Below are 26,552 nucleotides of genomic sequence, written 5' to 3' on the forward strand. Positions count from 1 at the left end.
TTCTAGCCAAGCATATGCACATTTGCAGTTTACTGCTTTTTTACTTTAGGGCAAGTGTTGGAAATTATTGTAACATACTTTTAATCATTTTGTAAGTGTGTGTGTGTTTATGACAGAATATAATTTAGCAGAGTTCATTCTCTTTCTTCTAGACCTATTAAGTCCTGCAATGTTTGCGAACATGTCCCATTTTTGGTTAATCTATTTCAATAGGTCAAGATAATAGCTATCAGGAGTATGGCTGGCTGTGAAAATTATTAATATACACAAATTTTCATCTCTGGTTCACCAGTCTGAATCTGGTCCATGTTGCAAGTGAGAGAAAGCCACTACCATCTTATAAGTGATCACTGGTATATATAAATTTAAATTTGTGGTCTCACTACAATTACTAGTGGAAGAGATGTACCATCTGTCCTATGAAGGTGGTCCCTCATTGACACGTTGTTAAGGAAAGCATGCACAGTGTTTGCCCATTCCTTGCCTGTTTTGTGGACCAGAGAAGGAATTATGTCTCTTGTACCGTCACCCAGTCAATATGGCACTTTTCAAGAATACACACAATTAAAGAACTTCAGTCACTGTTACATGAAACAATCAAAAGCTAAATGTTTCACAGCTTAAGTAAAGAATGCATATCGGATTTGTATATATTACTAGTATTTAGCCATGAGAGGGTTTTTTGGTTAATAATCATAGGGGCGCTTATCTGATTTTCAGATTATGGCTGCTAGTAGCAGCTCCCAAATAAAATCATGAATGGTTATACAATATCAGCACTAATTTCCATGGTTCTCTTTTCTGAAGTGAGACCACTGAAGATAATGCAGCCACTAGCAGACCAGACGGTGAGGCTTGGGAAAGAAATCACCCTGAAGTGTGAGATATCTGAGAACATAGAAGGGAAGTGGTACAAAAATGGGCAACTTCTTTCAGCTAGTGACCATGTAAAGTTATATCACAAAGGAAGGTAGGCATCCTGAAACATGAATTGTAATAGTGACTGACCTCAGGCGATGCCAGAGTGTGAATTGCCCCATTGATATTTTTCCACCCCTCCCATTCAACCCCCTCAGAGATATTTGACCTCACAATAAGAGCAATATTTGTCAGCTACCATCTTCACTGCTGCTTCTCTGTTTCAGTCAGTTTACTCAGACTGTTGATTAGCCATAATGGAATATTTCATGATGTACCTACATTCAAGGGATGCATTTTGCCTGAAGTTTCTGTATTGCACTCCTTGTGGGACATTAAGTAGCAAGATTAAAACAATTATTAAAACAATTATTAGAAATGATAGAGAAATTCCATTTTAAGATTTCTGTTTTACTGTCTGTTTCTATTCCATTTCCATGTATTGCGCACAGAATTCACATCTCTGCCAATACAAGTTATGTGCATTTATCAGGTTCCTTTGCATTTAAAATCTCTGGAGAATTAGTCAAATGTTCAGAATGGAATTCATTTACTATTTTCTCCATTTTAAAAAAAACTAAGAGCCAGATCCTCGACCACAATACTTTTCCTTTGCCCTGCACCAACATACTAAACCGGGTATCTGGGAATTCCACATGTGTAGGAGAATTCTTGGGTGGTATAATGCTACCATGTTGGCTCTACTCATTCTTCCACCACCCCAATGTAAGGAGCACCTTGGGACAAATCCCAGCTGCATAATAGACCCTTATGTTGGCATACAGTAGAATAGCCTTGCCGTTGCTCTAACCTGTGGCCCCTGGCACCCTGGGCTCGGGTACGGGAGCCATAAAGGTGGTATAAAGCCACTTTTCCTGCACCTCTCAAGTTGGGTCCTGCCCTGAGCATAGCTTAGCCGAACCAGAAGACAGGAGCCCAAAAAAATCTGTGTATTTCTGGAGAGTTCACCCAGGCATAGGATAGAGAGCAGCGTGCCTTGCTTACTCCCCTGCCACTCTGTTCCAGGGACAGAAACAGTAGAGTCACAAGGAAGGACCAACAAAAATAAGGCCTAGTTCCTGGGAAAGGGGCATCAAATTTTTTCATAGAGATCTAATTGCAACCTATAGGCAGTGGCTCAACACACCTGAGTAAAACAGATTACACTCCCTGTAGTTTTCCATTTCCATGATCAAACGGAAAACATTAAGAGCCCTAACTATTCCTACTTTCCTTGATGCCCTTCTCAAGAAAATCAAATTCTAATCACCAACAGTTTAATCAGCTAAAACACTATTTAGCATACAGTAGCAAAGATTTTTTTAGAGTCAGCAATCTGACACAAATGAGCAGACCTGGTGAACTTATAACTTGAGATGTAACAATAATTCTTCCTTTTATCTGCATAAAGTCTACAAAATATAACTTAAATGGGTTTCTTTTTTAATTTTTCACAGAATCCACAGGTTGGTTATAGGAAGCTCCATTGTTGATGATGAAGGTGATTACATGTTTGTACCAGATGCCTATAAAATTAACATACCATGCAGAGTACATGTCATAGGTAAGTGCATGACGCATCTATAGTTTATAAAGTTTTCTTTGACCTGTGGAAAGTGAGTGCTGTGTGAGAGATCCAAGATTTTGGTCAGAAATTCTTCAGAACACAAATGCAATCTCCCATTAGCAAACCTGAGTTTTTACTTAGGCAAAATACAAGGGAAATAGTTAGAAATCATGATCTGGTTATGATTTGAGGGCCTGATCCAAAGACCACTGAAGCCACAAGAAAGATTCCCCTGCTGAATTTCTAAGCCTAAAAATAAGCAAGTTTTAAGAGTTTTCTTCAAACACTAGCTGCTGGGCCTCTAGGTAGCGTGCGTTACAACAGCAGAATGCAGCGTTATGTTCTTCAAAGTTTTGACTTTCAATCCCATTTGAATTCTGACACGTTTTGTCAACTGATTTGATACAGGAATAGTGGTACAGGTGCACTTTGCCCCACATACCAAGTGCATTAAGCAATCTATGGTTAATTTTATTCACCAAGATATGTTAAATCAGTTAAATACGTGGTTTGTTAATGAACCCAATTTTTCAAAGAAAAGTAAAACATCACAGTGACTGTCCCCTCAATAATGCCCTGTTAGCTGGGTTATGAATCCTAATATTAATAGTAACCATTGAATATTAGGGGTGGCTTTGTCAAACTGTACATCTTTAATATAATGTTATGTTACAAGAGCCATATATAACAAAATACAGGTATCAGAGAGAGAGGAGACAGGCTAAGAACAACAGAGAATGGCAGTGACCTATCAATGGCTTTGCTGTGGGCCTTTGGAGAATGTTTGGAGGTGGGTGGTGTAAGAAAGGTAATAGGATTGGTTGTCTTTCCCCCCCCCCCCCAAAAAAAAGATGGTTCAACTATATTAAAAATATCAGGGAAGCACCCAACTTAGAGTGTTTTGGACCACGTTTCTCTGCATTATATTGCACAATTATGCCCAGGTCATTGTACTTACCCAAATGTGCTTCTCAATGTGGCAGGACTATAATGAATTTGGCAATGTCTGAATTTTCAGATCCTCCTAGGCTCCACCTGGAAGGTCTTGGTGACAATAACACGGTGACAGTAGTAGCAGGAAACAAACTACGACTGGAGATCCCAATCTCTGGAGAGCCGACTCCAAAAGTTATGTGGAGTAAAGGGGATAAGGTATAACAGCTGGTGCTACTATATGCGTATTTCTGTAATCTGGGGAAGGGCCTTTTTCACCAAAAATAGTTTTCAGCATAGTGAGTCAATCTGTTTTAATAGTTGTATGGCCCTTACCCTGGCAAAAGATAATGAGGAGACACTTGCTCAACTACATTGTATCTCCATAATTCTGATTCCAAGGAGAAGAGTAAGCTTTATATATATTTATGGATTGTTGTTGTTTTCCATTTGGTGTTATTTTGAAACAAGGGTTGGATAGCTAAAATCATGCAGCTGGATGAAATGGTCTTGCTGTACATACAATATAAAGGGCAGGGATGAATCGGACACAGCGTAGAGTAGCCTGCGCAATCCTCTCCTCTGCTGAAGTGCATGTTTCTGTTGGACAGAAAAACCCAATCTCCATGCTCCTTTGGAGAACTGAGCCAAACATATCAGATGTGCTATTATTGGAATGTAGACTGCTCTTCTCATAGATTCCTGGAAAAGGCTAAAAGGAACCATTATGATTGTCTAGTTTGCATAACACAGGCCTACAAATTCCTGCAGTTGAGGAAATTGTTCTTCCTGTAAACTAGCTGAACTGCAGCTACTCAGTACATTTTAAATAGCACTTGAATTGCATTTCTAAAGTGAGTTGCCTTATTAACCTACTCTTCTGATGCTTTCAGTTTCTATTTTGATGGGTTTTGGTTCACAGATTCAAGCCATCCGCTTCACAGGGGTTCACGCAGTCGGAAAATTTAAACATAACAGTCCAAACCACCAATGCTTTACCTGGTTTTTGCATAATTTATGTAAAACTGCAAGGTTTTGACAAAAAGCCATAACTTAGCCCATGTTTGCAAATGTTAATGACCCTCTTGACAACTATTGGAGTTTCAAGTTTGTAGTGAAACAACGAGCCAGGCAAACTCCTTATGGTGATGCAATGCAAAACTTCACATAGATCTGTCTCTGGCCACATAGTTCCAAGAAGCCAAATTTATCACCTCCATATTTTCAATGCAGCATGCAGAGGTAGGGACCTATGGTTCTCATTGACTTCTGTAAGAACCACATGGTCAAATCCTTATGTATTCCTTAGTAAATTTTAATGGTACTGTCAAAGCTAAGAGTCTCTGAAAGGATCCAGTCATGATTGACCCATCCCTTATTTGTGTTGTCATTTTATTTATAGTAAGTGGTTGAAACTTTGAGCTTTACATTTAAAGCTCAAGATGGTTCCTGTAGTTGTTTTGCAGATTTCTTTCCTTTAAATGTACTGTAGTGTACTTTAGTTTTGATTTTTGTTCATTCTGGTTCTCAAGTCAGAAAATGCTACGTTTCCCCTCCCCTTATTTTGATTCCTAGTGGATCACAGAGACTGGTGGCAGAATACGGGCAGAAACTTATCCGGATAGCAGCTGTTTGGTAATTGATATAGCTGAGAGGGATGACTCAGGTGTCTACAAAATAATGCTAAAGAATGAGGCTGGAGAAGACACAGCTAATATCAACATCAAGGTGGTTGGTAAGTCATTCTCATGCACTAGGCCACAACACCAAACTGGCAGATTTTATCATATCTACTTCACTTTCAATAAATACTTGTTAAAGAAATCCCCCCCTAGAATCAGTTTCTTTTTCCCACATGAGTCTTTCATATCTCTTATGGTGCCCTAGGGCTCCTCTGTTTTGTGACCCACTCCAGTGTTTGGCATTCCAGATCCCATCCTTCTAGAGGGACCCTTTTTGGAGCCTTATAGATAGACTTATCAGCTGTAGGGTGAAAGAAACATCTGAAGTACCTTATGTCCAGTGGCTGTCTACCCTCATGATCTGTTTAAGGTACTTATGTGGCTCCCATTTCCATAGCGTTTTGGCACACACCTCACTACCTTTGCTGTATTTATCTTCACAACTCCCCTGTGAGGTTTTATCACCATTTTACAGAGAGGGAACTGAGGCACAGAGAAATAAGTGACTCACCCAAGTTCACACACAAAGCCTGTGGCAGAGGAGGGAACTGAACTGGGGTCTCAGAAGCCACAGCATAGTACCCTAGCCACCAGATCATCCTTCCTCTCTATGAAGAGGTTTGCTCCAAATTAGTCAAAAGGGTTCACAAAGTGGGAGCTCTTTTTGACCGCCTGAGCTAAACATTGAAGCCCACATTCCTATAGTGCTCAGGACAGGATTTCATTTCCAGCATATTCTGACGTTTTCTTCCCGCCATGTATCTAGTCACAGTAACTACACCTTCTTGACCTCCAGACTTGGTTATTGTGACATATGTATTCTGTCTTTGAAAGCTGCTCTTAGTCTCGCTCTCATGGAAAAGCCTGATTCCACTTTAAGAATTTTTATTTTTATTTTGTTTATTTTACAGTATTCTGTGTCCTCCTTTACTTCATTTTAGAAAAACTTTTTAAGGTTCATTTTCTTCTAATTAAGATATGTTTATTGTGTTTGCAACAGATGTTCCTGACCCTCCTCTTGCACCAAACGTGACTGAGGTGGGTGAAGACTGGTGTTTTATGAACTGGGAACCTCCAGCCTCTGATGGCGGGTCTCCTCTTTTAGGTAAGTGCCTTTCTTTTGTTTGGTGATATCAGAGTACGGTCAAGGGAAGTGAACTCCAAAGAAATGGACCCTGAATTGAAATGGCTCAGCCTCTGGTCCTGGAAAGTTCAATTCTTGGAAATCCACAGGAAAAGCATCATATGGCTGTTAATCTCTATAAGAGGTGTTCTCTTGGATATCTGGGTTACAGATCCTTGGAGACATGAAGACTATCCTCACCATCTTGTAATGTTATTAAATTATCACTATTTTGACAGGGCTGAGTTGGGTGAGTAATTTGCGTATTATCATAAACCACCAAACTCTGAAACTTTGTTCTTTTTGTGAGTTAGCAGACTTAGGGAACAGATCCATGTCTAGCTGAGCAGCTTCCAATATACAACAATAAATGGACATCAGGGGTGCTCAGAAGCTGGTAGACCTGGGCTCTTAATCACCGTGGGCTAAATACTGTGATGTTATAATATTACGTTTAAAAATGGTTGCAATTGGAGGAGAAAGCCTAACTTGCAACTGTTAGCAAAACCCCAAGGATCAGAAAGGAATGTAGAGTGGTAGCCAGAAAAGGGTACTGGCCAGCCAAAAAGATGGCATTCATTTTGGCTTTGTATCTGATTGTACAAATGCTGGTCCTTTATTTAAGTTTACATAATTATGTTTATTCAATAGGATATTTCATTGAAAGGAAAAAGAAACAAAGTTCCAGGTGGATGAGACTGAATTTTGACCTGTGTAAAGAAACAACATTTGAACCAAAGAAGATGATTGAAGGTGTTGCTTATGAGGTCCGTGTATTTGCTGTTAATGCAGTAGGAATTTCCAAACCAAGTATGCCCTCAAAGGCTTTTGTTCCCTTGGGTGAGTAAACCAGAATATAGAAGTATCTGCACATTTAAAACATTGGCTTGTGTATAAAATTTTAAAGAGCCACATCCAACAGTCCTAACTTTCTGCTTGTAATGTCTTCTTTTTGTGAAGCAAGGGGATGTTTTACGCAGAAGAGCACACGAGTGGCATACAGTAGACAGAATTCATGAGAGAATAGGATCAGTGACAGTCTTGGTCCCTCTGTGTATTCCTTATAAGAATCTCCCATTCTGGAAGCAACCAAGCCCTGGAAATTAATCTTTAAAATTGGCCAAAAATCAAACGTCAATATTTTCACGTTGAGTGGCTCAGTGTCATGTGCTATGAACTCCATATGGAGATCTGAGTTTCTTTCACACTTACTCCTTTAGTAATAATGCTTAGCACTTGCGTAGTGCTTTGCCATTTCCAAAGCCTGTGCAAACAGTAAATTATCCTCTCAACCTATTGTAAGTTGACTGGTATCAACTCCATTATACAGATGGCAAAATTGGGGAAAAGTAGTTAAGTTGGCCAAAATCATCCAGTAAGTTAGGTAGCAGAGCTAGGATTCAGACTTAAGGGGGTCCTGGGTTCCAGCCCTGTGCTCCATTGACCATACCATGTTAGTGAAATCACATTTCTTTTCCCCAGAACAGCTAACGTGGTTTCAACACCTTTTCTTAGCCAGGGTAAACTAACCACATTGTAAATAGTTTTGCATACCCGACTATGTATTATCTGTAATGTTGTAGCACCTAAGAGCCCTATTCATGGACCACGACCCTAGTAAGCCCCAACCTGGTTAAACCTGATGGACAGTGTCCCAGAAAGCCATGCTGGCACCTTTGTGAAAACACACATGTTTTTAAATGATTCTGATAAACACAGTTTCCCTGTAGTACACACAGTACCTTATTCTCTAGGTCAGTAGGCAGTGGTGGCCCCCTCAGGGCCCATTCCCAGGGGCTCCAGCCAATTTGAGGGCCCTTGCAGGAATGCTGGAACCTCTGTAGAAATGGGGGGGGCCAGTGGCACTGGAACTGTGGCTCCTCCCTGCTCCCTCACTTCCCCCCAAGGGCCCACCCCCTGGCCAGGCCAGAGCCAGAGCTGGGCCGTGGTAAGAACTGCCCAGGGAGCCAGGACACAGTGGGGAGCCTCAGACCCTCCACCTGCCCTGGGTGGGGGCCAGCGTGGCAAGAGCAGACCCTGTCCATGTCCCTGTCCCTGCCCAGGGGGAAGAGGAGGCCCTAAGGGGGGGGGGGGGCTAAGGCCCACCTCAGCCTTGCACTGGGAAGAGTCTAGCTCCACTAGAAGGGTCTGCGCATCATAGCAGGAGCACTTATCAACTTATCAGCTCCCCTGCCTTGAAGCACAGCCCCTTCCAGCACTGCTTCGTGCCTGCCCAATGCTACTATGCCCATGTTAAAAGGTGGGCAGGCATAGCCCTCCCACTGTTAAAAGTGGAAGGCCTTGACCCCCTTCCCCAGTTCCAGCACCCCTAGGCCCCCAGGGTGTGGGGGGCCCAAATGTTCTTTGTGCCCAGGATCCCAATAAATCTTAATCCGCCTCAGTCAGTAGGGTTTTGCTGCCTTTTACAGAGGACACTCATAGTCCTAGGGAGCATAGGGAAAGAGTGACCTCTCCTCTTCTGAGAGTAACAATACTGTGGTCTGAGGATCTTCTCATCTATCCAAATATACATCAGTGCTGAAGAGCCTGGTAAATGGAAGTTCTGGGAGCAGTTACTGGAGGGCCAGTATTTTATTTACTGAGCAGGTGTTTCTTAATTTCTAATGGGACAGAATAAAACATACACCTTTCATAAAGGTGAGAAATAAAGCCTTAAATTCTCCAGTATCTATGCCCTAGAATCTGTTTTGCCACTTTGGGCAGCAATTAGAAGATTCCCGCTTGCTGTATATCATAAGTGCACACTTTAATGCTAATACAAATGTTTTCTTTATTTTTAGCTGTCACCAGTCCACCAACTCTCCTGGCAGTTGATGGAGTAACTGATAGCACTGTTACAATGAAATGGCGGCCACCAGATCACATTGGAGCAGCAGGTTTAGACGGCTATGTTATAGAGTACTGCTTTGAAGGAAGTAAGTGACAACAACTATAGCATGCTCCTAGTGCTTAAACTAGGTGAGACTTGCCCCACGTTTTCTCCATGAGAGCTGACTGTTGCTTTGAGGTAAAAGTTAGCCAGCCAGAATTCTCAAGCTATGGGGTTTCATCCAGGCTCCTTTCTAGCTACTGCACACCTATCTGTTCCTACATTTGATCTGGCATTGCAAAACAACATCCAGTTAGTCTAGTGACTTGGGGGGCAGTGCACTGTGCTGATGTGCAAGAGTTCATTGTTCAGGGGCTTCCACAGCTTGCTCCCTGAGGACATGAAATCTGGCTATATCAGAGAGATTAAATATTTGGATGGATGGGGGAAAAGGAAAAGCAGGACAAATGAACTTCCTAATTGGCAGTTGGAGAAAACTGGAGAACCACATTTTGACGTGTTTTGGATTAAAGTCCAGTCACATAGGAGCTTGGAGAGTCTACATCTGGTATCTTAAATCTGTTCAAAATACTAACAAAAGGCTTTCTCTGTGTTTGGAACCAATAGTGGCTTCCTCGAGTACCAGATTCACATACAGAGGACAGACAGCCCTGTGGCTGTGGTATGATATCAAATAGAAGTGGTCCAAGCCACAAAATTCAGATTTGGATTTGAATGCCCCTTGTATTTGGGAGAGTTCACGTACAGGATTTTTCATTCCGATTTAGAGGCATATAGGAGGATAGGAGGAATGTAAAGGTGGAAAAGGGGGAGAGAAAATTAAATGAGCGGAGGAAAATAAAGGGAGACAGAGAAGTGCAAACAATATATATCATACAACCGGCAGTTTCACTGTGTAAAGTGATCAAATAGCAAAACCTCAGTGTTTCCCAGTTACATACTTAGCAGAAACTTTCTTCTGAGTGGACATAGAAATGGAATCTGGGGGCAGAAAGCAACGAAGGCTGGTGACATCTGGAATGGGTAAGCAAAACTTGACACAGTGGAATAAGCAAACTCCAGTCATTGTGGGCGTCCAAGATGACTATTTCTGGGGCATCCAGGGGAATGAGTCTGCCAGAGAAATGCAAATTTTGATGAACAGTGGTGCAGTTTAGTTCATTTTAACCACTTGCGATGTTATCTATGCTGTAAATCTAAGGACTAGTATAACCATATTACACAATTCTCTACAAATGAACGCCAGTTTGTGCATTTAAATCAACAGGAATTTTTCATGGGGAAAGTCTGTAGGATTCAGCCTGAAGGCAAGAGCTGTACAGGATAGAACATATGACCCACAACAGGAAAGCTTTTTGGGATTTAAACACCCCAGTGGAAAAAATAGAGCAGAAAATCAGCCAGATCCTGCATGGTACTGAGTGCCTTTAAATCTCAGTCAAGTCAATGGGAGCAAAGGGTTGTCAGCATCTCTGAGGAAGCCCTCAGCACCTTGTAGGAGTGGGCTGAAAATCCTTAAGGAGCAGGAAAGAAAATTGAAGAAGCTCAGAGGTACTGAGCAGTTGACATAAAGGTAAACACAACTGGAACGGTAGGAAGGGTTTTCCTTCATGTATGGAGGGAGGGAGATGGGAGAAGGTCTGGAAAGAGGAAACATGAAGTACTAGATCCAAATGAAGCACATACATGATACATTCATATTTTCCTATGATATTTCAAATGCACAGGCATGGATGTTATTAATAAACCCTGTAGAAAACACTGTACTAAGAAGGCAACTGACGACTTAATGAATCTAAGAGCTGCCGTACATTATGCCCTTGTTCTGCACACATAGTTCCCACTGAAGTCAATAGAAGTGTTGGGCAAAAAGAGAAAAATCAGGGATATAATATGGCCATAAGGTCTCAGTACTATGTAGCTCATTGCAGAACAGCACGAGGAATTTTCTCTAATCAGATAAGAGGCTAAATATACTATTTATGATAATACCAGGGATAGTATTGAGAGGGATTTTCCAAATATACATTTAAAGTGGTAGGAGACCAAAGATCCTTGTATACCTGTCGAACAGAGCAAATTCTTTACTTTTTTTTCTTTCAGATAGGTTTAAAACATAAGAAGATACAACAAAATGACTGTTGAATCTGTCATTTTGGTGTTACCCACCTCAGATAAAATACAATGATTACAATGTATTTTACATAGATTTTTGTGTGTGTTTGTATATATCTATATATGCCTCACATATATACATATACATTTATATATACACAATCAAAATTATGTATGTATATATTTTATCATAACATTTAGGAAGCAAGCTTTATAGAAAATACAAATAAATAGATATTTAACTTACTGTGTATCCCTTTTTCTTTCTTACACTGTTCTCTTCAGTCTTTTCCAGCGTCTGTTGTCCCTCGGACTAATTTTTCTATAATGTTTAATAATTCTTTTGAATGTCAGGGTCCTTTATGACTGTATCTTTCATCTGTCTGATTCTGCCTTTCTAGCCCGCTTCTTTATCCCTTCAATAGTATGTTGTCTCTTTCTTGCCCTTGAATGTGTGATTATTAGAGTATTTTTAATCATCAAATTTTTTACAAAAAATCATAGGGTGGTAATAGGGAGAAGGGGGAAAATCATAGAAATATATAGATTACAAGTGTCAGGTGTCACAGGCATTGGTTTGTACCCTAGAAACCTTTATTTCCCAAGTGTAGGGCCTGATCCTGCAATTGGATCCACACAGATGGATCTCTGTAGCCATTCAGAGACTCACTGGCTTCAGTGGGTCCCATGTAGCTGTAAGGTTGCATCCACATCTATCTATTGCAGAATTGGAGCATTGGGATGAATATCTAGAACTGGGCTTGCACTGTGATAACAGGGAATACGTTTCAATGCAGGAGATCCTACCCCAGAGCCAGCCTTTAATATCCAACTTGATTCTTCTTTAAAAAGGGGGTGGAAGGTCTTTTTTCCCCCTTTATTCCTTGGTGGGGAGGAATTCCTGGAGGAATTAAACCTCAGTAATATAGGGACTGACCTAGTTCTTTGTGTCATCTCAGGGTTAGTTAATGAGCTTTTGCTGACTACAGGTGAAATTCATCCCTGTACAAAGGGCCTGCCCAGGACCTGTACAACCACTTAGACCTGGGTCTATTTTGAAAGCTAGCAATTTGGCAGCTTACAAGGTTTTCAGTGGAATTGGCTCAGATTCTTGCCATCACATCCACCCACCAGCATGCACCAGAACCAAAATAATGGATTTTTTAAAATTGTGGAAATTACAGAGCCCATGATTCTATGCTGTAACCTTAGGGGTTACTTTAAATTAACTTTTATTCCTGCACTCTGCTATTCTTCTTTCTTTCCTTCCCATTAGTTAAATTTGTCCTCTCTCAAACGTCTTTTTCATTCCTTCCCTTTTTCTTTGTCCTCCCTCTCTCAATACTCTTTCTTGCCATTCCCTCCTTTTGTACTATATTTCCTTCTCTCTTTTTTCTCCATTTCTCTCCTCAAACTCTCCTTTTTTCTCTTTCCTTTCCCCTTTTCATGACTGATCAATCCAAAAAAAAATTGCTTCTGTCTCACCTCAAGAGCATCTCTTCTTCCCCATTAGCCATCTCTAGGGCCATAATCACCCTGAATAGTAGCTCCCACGCACCTTCAAAGTTAAAACTGGCCCAAAGAAGAGGTCCTGTTGTGCCACATGTAGTTTGAGGGACAAGTTGTTTATCCAGATATGATTAGGCCTCATTTCTGTTCCCACCTGAGCACAAACTGGGACCAAAACGCATTCTGGAGCCACTAGAGGTTTTACTGTAGGGATGCTCAAATGGAGTGAGGCAAATGCCCTGATGCTCATGGGTTTAAATACCTGGATGCACTTCCCAGTTCATTGAGAGATTCAGGCACAAAGCACCCAGGCCAGGGGATAGGGCTGAAGACAGCAAAGCAGTGGTATGAAGAAGAATGGGGACCTGATGCAGAGAGAAGATAGTACAACGAAAACTTCCTTGAGTTATCCTATTTGGGTCAGGTGTGGTTCGTTCTTCTTCAACCTCACATTATGGATTGAGCCTTGGCCTTAGTAAACCATGGGCAAAACCAATTAAACTACTCTGCTTACCTGGAAGAGTACTACTTATACAAGCTTTATTCTGGTGACTGTCCCTCACCCCACATGCACTTTGCCTGCAAACTCCCTGATCACCCTACAGGTTCCTCCTCTGAATCTTCAGGGAGCAGTACAGCTCTATGCATAACTACTAACAGGGAATGCTAACCACTGACAATACTCCTGTGTGAAAGTGGGTGTCTGATTAATTTTAATGATGGACTCTCACAAGGTATATCGGCAGATCTGTGTGATGAATTGGTGGAGGCAACTCATGACCTGGAAGGTACAGTATTCAATGAAGGTTATAGAACTTTCTTACGCATACCAAGACAGATTTCTGAGAGCCTAACTGACTTTGGGGGCCATGAACCTCCAGAACCTGCAGCTTTACTTACCAACAGAAATATCTAGGAGCATTCAGATGATGGGGAAAGGATCAGGAAACTGAATCCCTAACTCCAACCCTCTTGTGTTTAGTTGGAAGAAATTCTTTTAAACAGAACTGTGTTTAATCTCTTCCTAAGAGCGGGTCCCATCCTTATAAAAATGTATCCAATATTCTTCAGTTATTGTCCAGTGCACTAAAGCTTATAATAGTGCACTTACTTGTCTTGACGGCCAATACCACAGTGGTGTGTTTTTTTCTTTATAAGCAAAGTTAAACTCCTGACTTGTTGCTATAGCAATCTGACTCTGAAAGTCAAAATGCTAGGGATCTTAAAGTGATCCAAATTTGGAGGGCAGGAGGGGAGGGATGAGGGAAACTGTGTCATATGTAACCTGGGCTTTTCTAAAAATATGTAATTTTGCAATGGATCCACGAATTATATGTGACCGTATTACAGCAAGATGAAAAAACTGAGAACACTGGAATCATTTGAAGAACTCTGATCAGTCTTGTCCTTATTTCGTAAAGTGATAAGCAGAGAGTCTGTTTTTCGTGGCAGCCCTATTTGTTAAAATTCTAAAGCAGCTAAATAACAAATACTTCATTAATTAGCATTAGAGCGAACAATAGAATGCAGTTAGATCATATAAAACATTTCTGTCCATACTTAGACCTCAGAACACTCTACAATTGTAAGTAAATATCACTAACTTCATCTTACAAATGGGACGACTGAGGTACAGAGAGCTTTGGTGTCCTACCTATGGCCAGTCAGTGGCAGAGCTGGGGGATAGAACTCAGATTGCTAATCCTAGGCCCTGTCCATGAACCATGCTGTCTCCCAAATGAAGCAATAGCCATAGGAAAACTGACATTTCATAAATAGCTAATTATGTGCTACTATCCTCTATACACGACCGGTGTGATTTTAAAAAGTACTCAGTGCTGGTCTAACTGTGCTCCCACTGAAGTCAATGGTAAATTCTTCATTGACTTCAACAGAAGCAGAGTTAGGCCAATGCTGAGTGCTTTTGAAAACCACACTCTATAGGCCCTTGTTTTTTATCAACAGACTTTTAATGGATTTCTTTAATTACATCCTGAAATTACTGTTCACATGTATTTACTTTTTAAAAAAGATAATGCTGAGTATCCTTAGAAACATTTCCCTCCTTATTATCTCTGTATTAATCCAAATCAATGTCATATAATAGCATTATTAGAGAATAAAATCGTTACTCAGCAACAGTCTCTGTGCAGTTTTTGGCTATACTATAAGTTTTCTTGATGGAGAAGTGATTATGTGTATAATTCTGTAATTTTGCCCCCTCTTTTTTCTTTTTCCTAACCCAGCGGAAGAATGGCTAGTGGCTAACCCCGAACTGACAGACAAAACAAGGTACACCATCACTGACCTGCCAGCTGGTTCCAGAATTTTCGTGAGAGTAAAAGCTGTGAATGCTGCTGGTCCCAGTGAACCTAGATTGCACCCACAACCTATTCTAGTCAAGGAAGTGATAGGTGAGCTACACCACTGTTTCTCTCTTCTCTCCCCAATACACACACACTTTCAGCGTTCATGCTTCCTCTTTCTTGTGACTAGCACCTGCAGTTGGAAACTGCAGAAACACTGCCATACAGTCACATGCTGAAACCATGCCAATGCAATACTGCAAACTCCAAGCATTCAAAAATCATGAGATTGCCTTAGAAATAATACATTTTGGGTTGTTTTTCTTTGCCTTCTGGTTTGTTTGCGTTTTTTTGAAGCTTTAGGCTTCATGTTTTTAAGCTTCTTTCTACAGCCAAGAAGGCTAGAAGTTTGCTTTTTTCTTTTAATGAAAGTTGAGATTCTCATGTACTCACAGGACTCCAGGAGCTGGGGCTTAAAAAATAATAAATAGCACACCAAATCTGATGAGACTCTTGATAAAATTGCAAGAATTGGCAACACTGATGCTGGATAGAACAAGCTGCAGGCTCAGTAGTGAAAGTAGGCCACATCTATCACTTCAATTTGCTTTTTCATCACCTCAAAAAGTGGAAAGAACAGTAATGCAGAAAGACATGGTTACACTTACATTCAGTCTCATTCCCTTCTTGTGCTGCTGACCAGTGATCACATGGGCAAGATTTGAAATTTGAGAGCTATTAATAAAGCTGAATTTGACCGTCCGTTCATACACACTTTGTTGTCCACTATTGGATCTGTACAACTGCCCTGGCACCATGTGAAGTGATTTACCCCCCAATATCTTTGTAGCCAGCTGGGACCAAAGGTAGTTAGTTGTACATTGCCTTTGCAAGTGTCCAATCCAGGGGGCTGCCAGAGGCTGGTTTGTCTTAGCATAAATCAGAGCAGTTTAGCATGGGGCCAATATATCAAGCAGGGATCATGAAAGTGTAGCAGCACTCTGAACATTTGACACACTCCCACGGCCCTTTCCTGTGGTGGGAGACTCCTCAGCTGGCCAGGTAGTGCAGTTTTAAAGACCTTCTGAACCACTGGAGTAGCACAGAAGGGCTTTAGCAGGAGCTGTGTCTGGCCCTTCGTCTTTTTTTATAGTTTGATCATTTTTAACGGTGTCCATCACTACCGACCCATTAGCCTATCAGTGCGCTCAGCACTTTCTAAAAAATAGGGCCCCTTTAAGGTGTCTTAAGTTGGGAACCCAAAAGTGGAGGCATCCAGTTCACATCTCACTTCAGAGGAATGTAGGCCATAGGTTTTAATGTTACTAATGTTGGTGCTCACCAACATTGTTAAATTCAATATCACAGTTAAAAACAAAAACACGCCTTTTTTTTTTTTTTTTTTTTTTTTTTTTTTTAAGAACCTCCAAAGATTCGTCTACCAAGACACTTAAAACAAACCTACATTCGAAGGGTTGGAGAAGCTGTGAATCTTGTTGTTCCTTTCCAGGTAAGAAACAAAGACACAGTTATTAATGCTTATTTTTCTTATATTGTGATTGTTAGAACTGCATGTTATACAACTGTGGTGGGGCATGAAGCTAATTTAAGCAGAATTAAATCCTGGACAGCCAGGACACCTGCCAGATGGCTCTTTCTGTGCCTTCTGAAATCAGATTGTGCTCAGCTGAAAACTGAATTTTGTAACTAGCAAACAGTGCTGATCTGTTGTCTGTTATCCACAGAATACCCATAATCTCCAATGTAGACCTGCCATTACACACAAGATAATCACTAGCACAGCACAGAGCAGTTGCAATAGGCGGACAATTATAAGATATGGTGCCTAGAGCTGAAATGTGACATTTATTCTCTGTCTTGCTTTGGGGGTGATGTGAAGTTTCACTAACCCAGCAGAATCTTTGTGCAACAATGCCTCATAGAGCCCCTAGGAAGCACAGTTGTTGAACCAGAACTTTCAAGGATGCAACATGCACTTTCTACTCCAGCCGGTTAGCTCTGCTGGCTGGAGGCAGGGCCATAGCCTGACCTTATCTGACACCCTCTGCAGAGGCTAGCTGTTCCAGTAACACTTGTCTGCAGAGTCTTTGTTCTGCTGAGTGCAAGGACCCCTACTGTGTCCAGACCTTATGCTTTCTCCTTCCTTTGTGCACATAGACAGATGCCGGGCACAATATATGCTACAGGAAATGCTACTCCTGGTAAATAAAAGTACTACTGTGTGGTGTATACACTCAGCCAAAATACTCTGAAAGGACTGAAGTTAACATATTTGGACAGCACTCCTGAAATTCTCGTTTCTAGAAGAGCAAACTCCCAGTAGTGACATTGCATGATCAACAAGTTAGTGTCTATTGATATCACACTGTGATTCTCTTAGGGCATCTGCTTCTGAGAACCACTGAAAACAAAATAATATTGCCCATTAAGTTCAGAAAAAAACAAGTATATGAACATGTGACTGCCTCTGAATTGCCTTGTGTTTAGAGTTATCTGCTTTTTCTTTAAAGAGTTTCCACCATTCTGGTTCAAGAAGACTTTTATTTTGTCTTTGCGACAGCCTAACACCTCTTTCTCCTCCCAGAAGCATACTTCAGTTGTTCCATGGCTTTTTACAGGGAAGACCAAGGCCAAAGGTATCTTGGAAGAAAAATGGCGCTTCCGTAGACAAGAATCAAATTAACATCCGCAACAGTGAAAATGATACTATCATCTTTATCCGAAAGGCAGAGAGGAGCCACTCTGGAAAATACGACCTGAAAGTGAAAGTAGAAAACCTGGTGGACAAAGCTACAATAGATATTCAAGTAGTTGGTATGTTTAAAAAAATAAGAAAATGTATTTTGGCAAAGCAGACTCCAAAAACTTGTTACCAGTGTGCTGGAAAACATGAGATTTCCAGTTACAGCCTCCTCTGTACCATGGTACATCTCTACGTCAGCTCACTTGGCCAGAGATTCTGAATGAGGTCCTCAGATAGTGTAATTGGGGACCTCTGTACAAAACGTCCGTACCAGCCTGAACATTCCAGTCCCACCCTAGAATCCTACACTACTTCACTGTTTGTAATGGATTTTTATGTTCCATATTTGTCAGAAAAACTGAAGCTTTTTACTGTTAAGATGGCACTCAGTCAGATCTGATACAGCTCTGTTGCAGCAAGAGTTAGTTTCTCACAAACATGACTTGGAAGAGACCATCAGTGTTAGAATCATAGAATATCAGGGTTGGAAGGGACCTCAGGAGGTCATCTAGTCCAACCTCCTGCTCAAAGCAGGACCGATCCCCAATTTTTGCCCCAGATCCCTAAATGGCCCCCTCAAGGATTGAACTCACAACCCTGGGTTTAGCAGGCCAATGCTCAAACCACTGAGCTATCTCTCCCCCCAAAAAAGCCTTATGATGGAAAAAAGAGAGACACCTGGGAAATCTCATACACTATCTATCTATATCTTTTAGGTGAAGCTGGTAACACAGTCTATACTTAAGCTTGCCTGAGACTTCCCATTATAAGATCAAGTTTTCATTTGCTTATATCTTTGCAAAAATAGTAGGTGATTGTGTAACTGAAAACTGTATCATAACACATGTGCACAGTGGAGTCAAATTAAAGGTTGCACAGGCAACTTAAATTCTGGCATTTCCTAAATTTTGGGTGCTTGACTTTGTAGTCTTCTTTTAGCATTGTTTTGTATGTGTAAGATATATATCTACAGCTATCTAGATAGAGATAGAGATAGAGATATATCATATCTGAGAGAGAGAGAAACAGAGAGCAGGCATAATGGAAAGATGACCGTGCCATATCATCATTACAGATCGCCCTGGCCCACCACATGTTGTAAAGATTGAGGATGTTTGGGGAGAGAATGTTGCTTTGGCCTGGCAGCCACCAAAGGATGATGGTAACGCTGCCATTACTGGGTACACGATTCAAAAAGCGGACAAGAAGAGCATGGTAAGTTATAAAATATGTTTGACTCAGTTTAAATCCAACAGTCACCACGTTCTTTCTTTTAAATATAGAAAGCCCTATTTACATGGACAAATGTCAATGATTGAGGCATTGGATCATTACAGAACCACACCACTACTCAGAAAATCTCAAAAGTTCATCAGAAAATCCCAGTGTCCACAGTACTCGAAGTTTATAAATGAAAACGTGTATTTACAAATCTGTGTTCAGATTAGAGATAAGAAAAGGAGGACTTGTGGCACCTTAGGCACTAACAAATTTATTTGAGCATAAGCTTCTGTGAGCTACAGCAGCTTATGCTCAAATAAATTTGTTAGTCTCTAAGGTGCCACAAGTCCTCCTTTTCTTTTTGCAAATACAAACTAACACGGCTGCTACTCTGAAACCTGTCATTATGCAAAGCACAGATTAGAGATGGTGCAAGTGAGGGGGACGGGTGGGAGTAGCTCGGAATCTCATTTGTCTAAACCCCTCAGAGTTTGCGGGCAGCTCAGAGAAATAATAATTCTGTTTTGTTCCCTCTGGAAATAGAGAATCAAAATCCCAAATGCTCATTTTGGAGGCAGTGTGGCCCCGCAGGTAGTCCACTAGATGGTTAGGAGATCTGAGTTCTATTCCCAGCTGTCACTGGCCTGCTTGGTGACCTGGGGCAAATCCCTTCACTTCTCTGTACTACACTTCACAAATTAGGTAAGTATCATTAACCCTATTTTACAGATTGGGATACTGATACTTACCCAATATGTAAAGTGCTTTAAGATTTACAGATGAAAAGTGCTATATGAGAGCTAATTATTGTAATTATATCACAACCAAGCCCCTGTTTTATAGCTCTGTAAGAGACAGTGGTTGGATTTCTACATTTAATAGATACTGCAAGTTTGGACATTGTGAATCTAAGAGATATGAACCAGTTTGCATTAGAAGAATACTAATATCCTGACCTGCTGTGTGACCTTTTACCAGTCAGTTCACCTCCCTGTGACTTTATTCCCCCTCCCACCCTTCATCTTTCTTTAGATCATAAGCTGTTCAGGCCAGGACCTGTCTCTGATTATATCCATACACAGTGCCCAGCACAATGGGGGCCCATCTTAGTTCAGACTTCTAGGTGCTACTGCAATAAAAAATAAAATAATAACTAGTGTCCAAAGTGTACTCTTTGCTCATAGGGCAGTGATTCCATGTTATCTCCACGCTGTCTGTGACAAGAATTTTCCTGTAATAGTACCAAGTGGGATTTTTAGTTAATGATTGTTTCCAAAGGGATATTTTCTGAAAACAGTTGCCTCTGAAGAAAGGGAGTCCCAAGTTCTTTCAAGTGGATGACCCTTTCTGAGCGCTATGAGCTATATTACTGGGAAGTCTAAAATAATGTGGCTCTGCAGGTTTAATACATATCAGTACAAACTCTGGCACAAGATACTTACACAAATATATACTGTGAGAAAGGAAGACATCTGGAAGGGGTGGCATAAATAAAAGAGAGAGCATTTTCATGGTCAGATTCTGCTGTACGTGAATAATATTTTTAGCATTAGACTTGCTGATCTCACTAGGTGGATATTGTGTACCAAGATCAAATTTAAATTTGGTATTTAAAGAGATGCCTTTCATCTAAACATGGGTCTCTTGAGAGCTATGCAGATAGATGCCTGAAGCAGTATGCACTGGAGTATATAATACTGCCCAAGAGATGAGTGTTGTGCCAGAAATCACAGGAATTCGGAGCTGATGAAATCACATCCACAGGACTTTGTTACAGAAAAAACAACAACCCACATGCCATACATTGAATGCTTATTTCTGTCCTGTAACTTTGTCCCAGGAACTGCCTCAAAAACTAATTTAACAAACAGGGTTTTTTAGTAGTTTGTTGCACTGTGTCAGTGTCCCTTATTTACACATGATTTCTCAAAATTAAATCAAGAATGAATAGGAAGTCATATTTTTATCAAATAAATTACCTCGTGGCTACTGCCATGGGAGACCTGGCCTCTTCCAGTCGCATGAGTCTGGCTGGGTGAGCTTTACACACTGCTCTCCTTAGACTGTACTGTTGCTACTGCTAAAGAAAAGAGCCTCTAAGATCCAGTCACCGTGCTGATCGAGTGTCTGTAGTTTGGGCAGTATGCACTGCTCCTCCTACCCTATCAACTCTTCTTAAATCACGAGAAATCACCGGAATGGAATCATACTTCCCATAATCATATTGTTCATTTAGCCTAGTGCCAGAGGAGGCAGATTCGTACTGGGACGTACTGGGCTCTTGGAGGTTGACACATTAGAACTTCTAGTTGTTAGTTTTGTTGTTGTTTTGCAGTCACTTGCTTTCTTATCTGCAGCAGTACTTTCTCTGTCAGCAATATGAAATCTGAGTGGCAGAGCCTGCCTTTCTTCTCTTGCACAATAGGACCTTTGTAATATTGCACTTCCTATAATTATCCCACCTGACTAACCATCAGTATGTGACAATTTAATAGGGTTCACTTTCCATTCACCCTTCATAGCACAGTGGTGAATTGCTTGTGACTCTTCCATCATCACCCAGTTATTCTGTAGTGATTAGCTTAGAATTCATTGCCATTAACTCAGTTATTGTGTTATGCCTTACTGGTTATATAAATTCCTTAAAATTTGTTCTCATGCTTTCATATGCACCGTGGCTATTCTAAACCCTAGCTGTTGATAAATGAAGTGTGTTGCAGGCAAACTCAGTCTGTGTTTGTGTCTTGCAGGAATGGTTCACTGTAATTGAGCACTACCACCGAACCAGTGCCACCATTACTGAACTCATCATAGGAAATGAGTATTACTTCCGGATCTTCGCTGAAAACATGTGTGGCCTCAGTGAGGACGCGACAATGACCACGGAGAGTGCTGTGATCGCAAAGGATGGTTAGCTGTCCATTATGTTCTGAAGGGGGAAGGGTGGGTTTCAGAGTGGGGAAGAGAGTAAGAGACAAAAAGATTTGAGTCTCCACTGTTTGTACCTGGTGTAGCCACTTACACCAGTGCAAAGTGAGTGTAAATTGCTGCCATTCCAGTTTGGTAGTGTATGGCATTCACTGCGCACAACTACAAATTATGGGACAAGCAACAAACCAGGGGAGGATGACGCTTGATTTTAAAGGGTAACATCAGTTCCCCTCTCAATTCTGAATTATGTATCTGAGCTTTCAAACAGTTTAAAGTAGAAACGAAGGTGTTGTTGTAATCTGTACATTAACTGTTATAAAGTAGAATGGCAGTGAGCATGACCTGAGTTCAGGAATGCTCAGTCTCTTCCATACAGTACGTACAGTGAAGGCAGTTGGCTTAAGTTTAGAGAGATGAGTGACAACAGTCGCTTGCTGTATGAGCCAGTGCTAATGGCATTCCTGCTGGCAACGCAGAACTTTGTTCTCTCACTCGAAAGAAAAGCGTCTCCATTCTGCCCATCAAAAATGGGGACTGCCTAAGAAAACTAAAAACAGTGAGTTCACAAAGCTGGCATTTCTCCGTGAGATCGCTCAGAGCTGAAATAGTTTTCTATTTAAAAGTGGGGTGGTGGTGGTCAGAAGAGGGGGCTGTAGAAATTGTTTCTTGTCACTGAAAATTCACCCCCGTGCCAAGGGCCAGCACAAGGCCGATGCACCTGTGAACACCTGTTGGAGAGCCTAAGTAAGGTGTAAGTGGTGCGTAGCCCTTGGTGCTGGCCCTTGGTACTGGGTGAATTTCACCCCATATGTCCATTCTATGCATCCGCGTAATTAACAGAGAAAAATAATTTATTTACTACTGTCAGCACCACAAGGGCAGATACATTATCAGTGAGAAAGCCAGCTCGACTAGATTTTGTTTGATACAGAATCAACACATTTTCTGCTGTCTTTATTGATGGTGCTTGTGCAGTATAAAGCAGAATTATGTCTGGCTTTTCAGAGACTGGGCCAGCCCAAGTTTACTGTACTGGCAGTTAGGAAATACTAGTTGTAGATGGAACAAATTAGGAAAAGAAATCAATGACAAGAATAAATGTGGAACATTAAGTGACATTTTATAGTCACTGCTCTGATCATTCTTACCAGCCCGCTAATCAGCATTCATATCGTTGTACAAAGTGTGTGTGTGTAATTGCAGGTGTGCACACAGAGTATATACATTATACTTAATATACCATGTATTTATACAACAAGGGAAGATTTTAAATCCTCTGTACAGTATGATCAGAGACTACAGCAGAGATGGGTAAACTACGGCCCGTGGGCCACATCCAGCCTGCGGGACCGTTCTGCCTGGCCTTTAAGCTCCTGGCTGGGGAGGCTAGCCCCCAGCCCCTCCCCTGTTGTCCCCCCTCTACCGCAGCCTCAGTGTGCCGTTCCACCAGCACTCTAGCCCACCGCTCCTGCTGGCCTGCACGGGCAGCGTGGCTGGCTGCGGCAGGGCCGCGAGCTCCTGTTGCTCTAGGCAGCATGGTAAGGGGGCAGGGAGTGGGGGAGGGGTTGGATAAGGGGCAGGAGGGTCCCGGGGGGCAGTCAGGGGACAGGGAGCAGGGGGCGGTTGGATGGGGCAGAGTTTCTGGGGCAGGGCAGTCAGGGGACAGGGAGCAGGGGGTAGTTGGATAGGCATGGGAATTCCGGGGGGGCTGTCAGGGGGCTGGGATGTGGATGGGGTCAGGACAGTCAGGGGACAGGGAGCAGGGGGCGTTGGATAGGGGGTGGGGTCCCGGGGGTGTGTGGTTAGGGGCGGGGGGATCCCAGGAGGGGACGGTCAGGGGACAAGGAGCAGGGGGCGTTGGATGGGTCGGGAGTTCTGAAGGAGGTTGTCAGGGGGCGGGAAGTGGGAGTGGGCAGATGGGGGTGGGGGCCAGGCTGTTTGGGGAGGCACAGCCTTTCCTACCCGGCCCTCCATACAGTTTCGCAACCCCAATGTGGCCCTCGGGCCAAAAAGTTTGCCCACCCCTGGACTACAGTAACTTTCCAGGCTCAAATCTGCTCACTGCTGCTAGTGAGAATGAGTGCAATAAATGGAGTTACATTGGTATATAAAACAGTGCAAACTAGAGCAGACTCACTCTTTACAGTTGAATACTGTTGAAAACAGTATGAAATGCTTAACTTTGTTCTAACAGCTCTGAACATCTTGTATTTATTTCACAGGTAAAATCTACAAAAATCCAATTTATGAAGACTTTAATTTCACCGAAGCACCAATGTTTACTCAACCTTTAATTAACACATATGCTGTAGCTGGTTACAATGCTACTTTGAACTGCAGTGTTCGAGGAAATCCAAAGGTATGGCATACCACTTAATAACATCAGTGAAGGGAAAGGAGAGTTTAATCAGACACTGATATTTTCTAGTACTGTTCCTGTTCTTATAATTCACACACATGCTCTAAGGAGAATCAGTGGGCTAAAGAATAGAGCAAGAGTCAGGATTCCTAAGTACTCTTCTCCGTTCTGCCATTGATTTGTTGTACCGCAATGGACAAATCACATCTCCTTCTGTCTCAGTTTACCCCTCTACAACGTGAGTATTATGAGATTTACTAAATCCACAGATTATCCTAATGAAAATGTGGATTTTTCCAAACTGATAAGGCAAATGTAGGGTTGCTACTTCAGTAACTCACAAGAGCTGCATGGTCAATACATCAATAAGGATTTTGGTTTAAAACAAAATACTCTTTATAATTATAAATAGTCATATTTATATTATAGTACCACCCAAAGGCCCAGTCAGGATCTGAGTCACATTGTGCTAGGCACTGTACAAACACATGGTCCAACTGAGTTTATCTCTCTCTTTGACGAATTTTTCCAGAGTAGAAAATTGAACTGACCCAGTAAAATCAGAATTCAGAATTTTTATTTAAAAGCATTCTCTGATCCACCATTCACTTCCAAGGTTTTTGATTAAGGTCTACGCATTGGTTACTAGTAAAAAAAAACAGCTTTATTGACCAACCTAGAATATTTAGATCTTGAAAATTATTAGTCGTTTAATATTATACGGTACACCCTTTGTAATGTAACTGATCTACATTTTTGCCCACCCAAAAATATTACCTTGATTGAATTCAGCTAAATTATAAGGGCCACAGGGAGCTGTGCTTAAAAAAACAATGGCATGATATAGCCCAAACTTATTTTTATGGATGGACTACAACTTCCCTTTTGTCAATATTTTTTTCATTGCATACCACTAATCTATCATTCAACTTTGATACAAGGCCACAGAAAGAGATTAACATTTAATTCCCTATATTTGTGTGCACTTTTTATCACAGCCCAAAATAAGCTGGATGAAAAACAAAGTGACTATATTAAATGACCCAAGATACAGGATGTTTGGTAACCAAGGTGTCTGTACCTTGGAGATCCGCAAACCCAGCCCTTATGACGGAGGTACTTACACCTGCAAAGCAGTCAATGAGCTTGGCGAGGCAGCGGTTGAATGCAAACTGGAAGTGAAAGGTAAGGTTTCGAAGATCAGAGCTAATCCACTCTTTGTTTAGATACAGTATATATTAGAGTCAAGAGTGCAGTAAGCAAATGCCAGGGGGTATATCCTACCACCATTTTTATTCAAATATCCATTGACTTCACGGGTTGTTTCGTGAGTGGACATGACCCTTAGGGACCAGGTGTACTGCTTATGTGACAAACTTTAGCGCGACTCTCCGATGTACAGCACATGTCACAAGCATTAGGCAAGGAACAGTTTTGGATGGGAGGAGAATCTGTAAAGGATGCCAAAAGGAGGCAAACTAAACACGGCAATAAAGTTTGTCAGCCTTAAACAAAAGAAAATAAAAGGAGGTGGAAGAGGAGGTTGGAGCAGAACTGGGTAGAACTGGGGGGCTGGATCAGAGCTGTTGAAGGTGGGGGAAGGGGCTTGGGGTGGAGCTCAGAGGGTGTGGATCACAGATGGGAGAATGGGGTTTACAGGGGGTTGGAGCAGAGCTGGGGGAGGGCTTGTACAGGCCTGAAATGGGGCTGGAGTGGGATCAGGAAAATAGGAGGCAGGAGGGGAACTAAAAGAGCCTGCGGGGGTGACTGCATAGGGACTGGGGGAGCTGGGGGCTGAACTGAAGGACTCTGGAGGATGGTTGAGGAAGAGCTGGGCTGGGGCCAGATCAGAAATGGAGCAGGGTGCGCAGGCGGGGGGGGGGAACTGTGGCAGGTACTCAGGACATGTAGCGGGCCTCGAGGGAGCTGGAGGGAATCTTTCAGGAGCTGGGGGGTGGGATGGCTCGACTGGGGCTGTGAGGGAGCTAGTGGTCTGGAGGGACAGGAGGGCTGGAAAGGAGGTAGGGGATGGGGGCTGGATTGGGTCTGTGGGGGACCTGGAGAAGGGCAGATTTCAAAATCAGAAAAGGGCTCCCTAACCTATTCTTGCCCCAGGGTACTTTGAAGCTTTGTTACACCACTGATCTAGATAGTTCTTCCACTGTCCAGTGCAGGGTTATTCCCTACAGTATATTTTCCTAGTGTTTTGCCCAATGTACTTTTAAATGCCTCACGTAATGGCACGTCCACTAGTTTCCTAAGGAGAATCTTTC

General features: G+C 41.9%; 1 protein-coding gene across 1 annotated transcript in view; it reads left to right on the plus strand.

Moving 5' to 3' along the window:
* MYBPC1 (myosin binding protein C1) overlaps window positions 1–26,552 on the plus strand; it is a gene marked incomplete at its 5' end in the record, with an annotated part of 70,368 nt that overhangs the window by 31,241 nt on the left and 12,575 nt on the right. Inside the window, 14 exons of the mRNA XM_084631260.1 lie at window positions 808–970; window positions 2,376–2,482; window positions 3,504–3,637; window positions 4,994–5,153; window positions 6,101–6,205; window positions 6,875–7,063; window positions 9,025–9,159; window positions 14,945–15,112; window positions 16,426–16,514; window positions 17,644–17,839; window positions 18,844–18,983; window positions 21,740–21,899; window positions 24,143–24,279; window positions 25,278–25,464. Of these exons, the coding sequence (XP_084487386.1) occupies window positions 808–970; window positions 2,376–2,482; window positions 3,504–3,637; window positions 4,994–5,153; window positions 6,101–6,205; window positions 6,875–7,063; window positions 9,025–9,159; window positions 14,945–15,112; window positions 16,426–16,514; window positions 17,644–17,839; window positions 18,844–18,983; window positions 21,740–21,899; window positions 24,143–24,279; window positions 25,278–25,464 (2,070 nt within the window). The remainder of the gene's footprint in view (window positions 1–807; window positions 971–2,375; window positions 2,483–3,503; window positions 3,638–4,993; window positions 5,154–6,100; window positions 6,206–6,874; window positions 7,064–9,024; window positions 9,160–14,944; window positions 15,113–16,425; window positions 16,515–17,643; window positions 17,840–18,843; window positions 18,984–21,739; window positions 21,900–24,142; window positions 24,280–25,277; window positions 25,465–26,552) is intronic.

This window comes from Lepidochelys olivacea, assembly GCF_965140295.1.
Source record: "Lepidochelys olivacea isolate rLepOli2 genome assembly, chromosome: 1".
NCBI lineage: Eukaryota > Metazoa > Chordata > Testudines > Cheloniidae > Lepidochelys > Lepidochelys olivacea.